This window comes from Patiria miniata, unplaced genomic scaffold (genome assembly GCF_015706575.1).
Source record: "Patiria miniata isolate m_02_andy unplaced genomic scaffold, ASM1570657v1 HiC_scaffold_1, whole genome shotgun sequence".
Classification (NCBI taxonomy): Eukaryota; Metazoa; Echinodermata; class Asteroidea; order Valvatida; family Asterinidae; genus Patiria; species Patiria miniata.
This window is the reverse complement of record NW_024037047.1, coordinates 36,893,271-36,900,525: the sequence shown is the minus strand read 5'-3', so window position 1 is coordinate 36,900,525 and position 7,255 is coordinate 36,893,271. Positions and strand designations below refer to the sequence as shown.

The 7,255-nt window shown below is 41.6% G+C and overlaps 1 protein-coding gene across 1 annotated transcript in view; it reads left to right on the top strand.

Annotated features, from left to right (window-relative positions):
• The first annotated feature begins 3,558 nt into the window (after positions 1-3,558).
• Positions 3,559-7,255, top strand: part of LOC119729644 (rab GTPase-binding effector protein 1-like) — a 40,646-nt gene continuing 36,949 nt past the window's right edge. The window contains exons 1-2 of the mRNA XM_038202306.1: positions 3,559-3,739; positions 6,881-7,018. Coding sequence (XP_038058234.1) covers positions 3,688-3,739; positions 6,881-7,018 — 190 coding nt within the window. The 5' untranslated portion in view covers positions 3,559-3,687. The remainder of the gene's footprint in view (positions 3,740-6,880; positions 7,019-7,255) is intronic.

Below are 7,255 nucleotides of genomic sequence, written 5' to 3'. Positions count from 1 at the left end.
CCCCCACAATTTTTTTGTAAAAAAACGAGACCGTCTAGTTTAAAAATCGGTGGAATCGTGCGAATATAGCTGAGGATCATCTCCCTAGCTTTTGGGCTATTATCTAAGAGCAGATTTGATAAAATTAGGGTCCAAAAATGGGTCCTATTTGCAGGAGAAAATGTAGGGATGCCATTGGTAACTTTGGCAGTATGGCTCAGCGTTACCGGCAGGCTTCAACATCATTAGGCCAACAAAAAAAGTCTCCGGTTTCTGGTATGGAGCTTGCCCAAAAAGTGGTGCGGCGATGCGGCTTTTTTTTTTTACTTGATTTTTTTTTTACCTCACATGTCGGCTGACGGATGACTGCAAATAGTGCCCGACTAAACTTAGTATATGGGAGTCCAGAGAGGCCACATAAAGCTTATTCTCAATCATAACCCCATCCAAAAAACACGTTAAAATTGTGCAGCAGCAGGATTCCAGTCAAACCAGTGAGTTTGGCGGTTTTGAGAAATCATCTTTCATTGAAATTTTTTTTTTTTTCATTTTGCCGACGCGCATGGCTACGGCGACCCGCGCGCATACCAGGAACCGGAGACTTTTTTTTGGCCTTACGGACACACTCTCGCAAAATGTGGTTCGGCAGCTTTCTATACAAAAACCTCATTGGATCGGGGTTTTGTGCGTAAACCTCATCAGTCAGCCGATCACGCTAAATTGACTTCGGCCAAACCGCAAGTCCCATCATAAGGAATGAGTTAACCGGACCACTTTTTTTCCCAGGAGTGTGTCTCTAATGTGTAAGGTGCTTATTTTTCCAGGGGGCGAGTCAGTCAGGGGCGAGTCAGTCAGGGGGCGAGTCGGTAAGGGGCGAGTCGGTAAGGGGCGAGTCGGCCAGGGGGCGAGTTGACCTGACACCAGACTGGCAGGTTCACCGCTTTGCTGAGCCGCTAGACTTGACTCAAGTCGAATCATTCCTTGCTCTATAGTCGTACGATATAATTAGGGGCAGGGCCGTCCAAAGTTTTCAAGGCATTGGTCGTGCAGGTGTGCTCAGGACCCACCACAAAGTAGTACTTAGGCCTATCATTATCACTTATCAAAATGCGTGTCAAAAATACCGACATGCTCATGTGTTAATGAAATGTAAAGTTGCCCCTATAGTGAGCGTTAAGACCTCTAAACAAATACAGAAACGTACTCGGAAAAGATCAAGAGACAATTTGCGGAAATCCGTTTTCTCCATCGATGTCTCAGTCTTGCGGTCGCCCAGCGGTTTGCATCGTGCGTTGATAGGCAAACTTATTCCGATTACGTATTACTGGACATTACAGACAGAACAGTGAATTACATCACTTCGCTTTTGGTGCCTTTTGAACGTTCTGTTTTTGAAAAAAAAATATGCTCAGTATGATTCAAATGTTAAATTATAAAAATAATCACCCAACGGATATTAATGCAGAATCGTCAATACTAGTCACTGGTAAAGCTTACCTTAAAGTCGTGGAAAAATCGTTCGAAAGGTCCCCACATCTATTTACTTACCTCAATTTCTATGAATCCTTACAAGTTTATATATTCTGTCATGAGTACTACCACTGATTAGCGTGAGTCGTCGTGACTTCGCGTGGGATCGCTATCGACCAATGGAAGCCTGCCAAAAAATACTGCACACCATATATGGATAGGAACCTTATTAATATTCGTGAGGTTTAATAAGATTGACAGATAGTGGCAACTGAAACACCATTGCTTTAAAAATGGACGCGCCCAAGCCTATTTTTGTCCAATTTTATTAGTCAGCGCGAAGGGAACTTGCTAATCTCATCGGGGGAAATAATGGACGTCGAATATTAAAGGCCACACTTGGTGATTGTAACTATAGGCAAACGACTAAATACGAACAGCAGAAATGTTATAAAGTGTTTTTATGTCAAAATAGTTGTAGAGAAACGTATTCGATGAGACAGAAAATACGTTTTTACATTCGTTAAAGTTGTATCGCCAAATCGTGCCAGATATACTATACATGTACATGGTAAAAGGTTGGAATATTTAACAATATTGTTGACTGCATGTTTTGATTATGATGTAGGCCCACTAGGTCGGATATGGCGTTTTCACCCGGGCCGAGGAAGGGGGCACATAGCACCCGAGGCGAAGCCGAACCGTTCGCGCCGAGGGGGTTAAAACGATATCCCACATCACAGAAGTCACCAATTGTTTTGTTATTATTATATCGTGCCAAAAAGTCAAAAAGATAAAGTTTGTGCAACTTAAACTTATTATGAGAGAAATAAATTTAATCAAAGTGTAGTACCTTTTGATCTGCTATGTGGGTTTCCTGCCTACCCGAATGTGTGAGAATGAACCGTTGTTCTCAGTGGCGAGGCGCGCGGACCGCGTCCTACCCGCGCGCACAACGCAGAGGTATTTATTATGCAACGCAGTGTATATGAGTAAATTATGTGCAAATTAACGCGGTGTGTGTGAAGTAATTAATATGCAACGCAGCGAATATGAAGCAACAGTCATTTTTTTATAGACTTCCGGGACACGTGGCCGCAATGAAATTGTAGTATCCAAGACACGATAATGTATGTATCTCGAATTGCCGAGAGTTATATGGCATTTCATATTATTTTACTATCTTGCTGTGCGCAGCCAAAACAAATTATACAACGGCTGTCCACTAAGGGCGGATCCAGGGGGGGGGGGCAAAGGGGGCCATGCCCCCCCCCCCCCCCAAAAAAAACGAAACAATTTTTTTTATTTTTTTTATGTGACATCGCAATAAAGGCAGGCAATGAGTACACCACCATCTTATCCTCAAAAAAACATTGGTTAAAGTGGTCAGAAATTGCCTCAGACGCACCACAGAGCATCTAGAATCCAAATTTTTTTCGGGGCCCTTAAGCGGGTCCCGAACCCCTCGCCGTAATTTTTTGACCCACTTTTTTGGGGGACCACAATTTTTTTTGGCCCCCCCCCAAAAAAAACAATTGTGTTCTGGATCCGCCCTTGCTGTCCATGCCGCGTTTCGAAAAAGTACTATGTATATGTATATTGCCTAGAAACTGACTATTCTGCTTTGGCGGATCCAGCTTTGGTGTGGGTGGAAGGGGGGGGGGGTAGATGGCGATGTGTATAGCACATGGAGCTATGGTGATTGCGTGTGCTCAATCCTGATCACGCAAATATGAATTTTCTTTCTTAATTGTGTTAAATCAAGTTCTTCTTATCAATAAACATTTTGTTTTTAATTTTTTCTGATTCATGACTTTGGATGATTTTTTTTTTTAAGGGAAGTGACTTCGAGAAACACCATTACCAAATGACGCATGCGCAATATGGTCTGAAAAAGTAATTGTGCACGATCACTTTACGCCTTGGACCAAGACTACAGAATGTTTTGAGTGATGATATTGTTATTATAAATTGTTTTAATTATTTAACATTTTATGGGAAATAAATTGTAGTTATTTTTAACTTTTTATTACCTAGCGTGAATAACCTTTGGGAACAAGTTTTAAGGGAAAACAGTATAAAAGGTTTGAGCGTTCATGAACGAGTCTAGGTTTCAGAAAAGAAAATGGCTGACATCGGAAGACATAGCATTTATCGATGCAATGTCAATGAACGCCACCTTTAAATCATGATTTTCTTCCTTCTGACTCAATATTAGTAAAATTTGTTGTGTGAAGCATGGAGAATCAGGTCAATAATGTTCATCGTGCCGCTGGTATCAGCATTGAAGGTTTGTATGAGAAAAAAACGTGGTTGTACGGCAGCGCGATTTTCAACTGTGCCACCGTCATGACCGTATCGATCATTGTCGATATCGTTCCGACATTGCAAAAACACCATTGCGACTCTCATGACTAGACTGTACATGTAATGTATCGTGTAATCACTGTACAGTCGAAGGCGATCGTGTAGCGTAGGGTCCGGTCCCGTTCGAACAGGGCCCTATGCTACACGCTCCCCTAGGGAAAGAATGTTGCAACCTGACGCTGCTTCAGCGGTTGTTGGTTGTGTACAAAGTCTATGGAGAGTCAAGAAAATTGTCTAGGGTCTAGGCCTAGGCCGCCAAGTATTTCCTAACAAAATTGCAAATGTTTCTCAGTCCCAGATTCATGGCTTATCATAGCTGGAGTTACCCAGCCCTAAATTTTATCAGTGGGTTGTCATTTAGGGCTGGAGGACATTTTTCATGCGAACCAGCAGAGTTGGCAGGTCCAAAAAAAAAATTCAATTTTGTCCCTGTTACACACTAATTTTAACTGGAACTCACCCAAACCTTGCCTGGAATAACCATTACACAGGTCCTTGAAGCAAAAAACGATCCACGATGAAGATTCAGCCTACAATTGCAGTGAAAAAAGGAGGCATAAACCGACAACCGTGCGGTCATGGCGAGGACCGCAATTGGATTTGTGCACAGCGCGTTTACCAGTTCGTTCGTGCCGGCTGCGCTGGCTGATGGCGCATGACGTCACTCACGCGGAAGCAGAAAACCCGAGGACTGTTTCATGCACGATAATCGGCTAACTTTGGTTGCCGTCCAGTATCGCAGCTTTGATGCGAGTGGTAAACCTCAACAGTCGTCTGGTATTCCGCTTCCGCGTGAGTGACGTCATGCGCTGCAGCAACTCCCATTCATTTTGTGTTGCTTCGTTCTCAAGGGGACCCCCACTCAGTATCCGCGTAGCTGGCAATGGACTTGAATTGTTTCTTTTTCAAACCTCGTAGCCAGAGAATTTAGGGGTGTATTTCCGAATGGCGGGGTGTTCTGCAATTACTCCTCACTTTCTGATGGCTGATGATAGGTCAATAGTGATGGCCAGATATGGGAATCTTTCCAACGATTATGACCACAAAACACAACACGAAAATACAGATGGCAATCGCCATGATGTACCGTGAACGCGCAATTACCGCATTGAATCGCACGGCACCAATTGTAAACGTATGAACATCGCAATTTCTAAATTCTACCCCGAGATAGGCATACTGTTCAAAATTACAAAATGGTGTCATAAGAATTGAGAGAATTCTGCTTTAGTTTAGGTTAAAACAAGTCATTTTTGACTGAATGATAAAAAAACACCCTTGGCTCTAATTTGATCAAAACTAAAGAGGATCCCTACACTTACTACACGATCACCTTTAACTATCATCCAACCGGAGCGCTTTTGTAGCTCAAACATGAAAACTAATCGTTCGACTACCATGCCAAAGGTCCCGACATCAAATCTGCAGCATTGGGACAATTTTAAAAAAAAACAAGTTTGTTCTTTTAAAACTTTTAATAGTTTTCTTTAGTTTTATGTTTTGAATCAAATGCGATTTTTTTTTATTGAAGTAGATTTCTTAGTTATCCACATTTGTCAGCAATCAGCCTTTGTGCAGTCCAGCTAGTACTAGCAAATTTAGCTGTCAAATTTCTGTCAAAAAGAAAGAGTTTCTAATAGCATTTGCTGTAATATTAGGCCTATTGGCCTAATTATTTGTTAAAAGGGCATCAGGCCAAAAAAAAATAATAGTTCTGCTTCCGGTTTCCCTACCTACCCTATTCTGACGGCCCCTACCTTAATTTTTTTATGGGAAAAATGAGAAAAAAAACACCAAAAACCATCAATTTCTACCTTTTACCCTTGACTACACGCAGACGCCTCCATATGATCGTACACAAAAAAATTGGCAAAAAAAAAAATAAAAAAATTCCCTACCTACCTACCCTATTTTCGAATGCCATGTAATCGGAACCAGAATTTTTTTTTTTTGTGGCCTCATCAAAACTTTCGTGACTACATTCATGTTAGACTGTTAGAGAACTGCCTTGCTGAAATTTAAAATCGTATGACATTACAATTAAAAAAAGTTTTAATTTTCCCATGAGAGGCTAAATCAGAAAGTTAACTGTTGTTATTGGTTGTATGTTAAACATGCAAACAAATTAATAGATAAGTAAATAAGTCCCCCCCCCCCCAAAAAAAATATAATGGAAAAGTGATGAAATCCTAGGCTGCACAACCCATACGTGATGATGCGTTAGTCCGGGTAACTACATTGTGGGACTCTTGGAATCACCTTTTTTAACATTTGGACATGGTCGTGTGATACCATCGCCAGACCATGTCCAAATGTTAAAAAAGGCGATTCCTAGAGTCCTAGTTACTTGGACTACTGATGCGTAATGTTTGGCTTTGGCAGTACAGTCATGACAGTTTGCATTTCAGTGAACTATACTTCTCTTTATGTATGTAATATGTATGCTATGTATCTTTTATGTATACTGCTCTATGGAGCCATTCAAGTGGGGGTGGGGCTTATTTTTGTAACAGTATCAGGCATGCAATTTGGATCTGCTGATTTCCTCGTTTTTCACTTCCCACCTACATTAAGAATTGAAAAACACTGTGTAAAATCTTGTAAAACTTGTAATTTCCTGTTTTTGTTTTGTCAATATCAGTTGCATGCCTAAGTACATGTATTGACCTATCGCGGTAGAATCGCGTTAGTATCGCGCCAACGCAGCTTGTGAAATATTGGCCAATACAAAATGGACGCGGAACGCGCAAAATCTGAGACAAACAAAACGTAGTGTACAAATATTCCACAGGATTGTCTAAGGGGCGTGGCCAACTCACAAACGGCGATAGGTCAATTCTGCTATTGGTCCGCAAACTTCTACAGCTACACCGTGTACAAGGTGACTGCGTGTGTATGGATGTCCAGACCATCTATCAGAATACATTGTGCACATAAATAGCTGCTTGGGTTGACGCTCAGTTCTTTCTAGAAATTGTTGAATTGAATTATCAACTTGATTGAGCTGTGTTCTGGATTAATTCATATCAGTTGGCATGATTACTTTGTTGTTTACACCCTGTAGATGATGTCAATGCCCTGCGGCAGCGTGTTGGCGAGTTGGAATCTAATCTTCGCAGTGTACTCAATGAGAGGAAGACGCAGGAGGCAGACTTTGCTCACAAGAGGGCCAAGTTTAAGGAGATTTTCCTCTCCAGAGAAGGTAAAGTCTCAAGTTGGGTTTCTGTTTGGTACTTGATTTAACCCTAACCTTCCCAAATCCTTTTTGCAAAATGGAGGATTTTTTAGGATTGAGACTGTGTGGAAAAAGTGTGTGGCTGATTTTGGAGGATGCACTCTGTCAATGTCTTAGGCCAGGCCTTGTGTTGTTTCTGCTCAGCCGTGCATAAATGTAGGTCTATATTATACTTGAAGTCCTCTGCACTGCTCCAGGATGTCG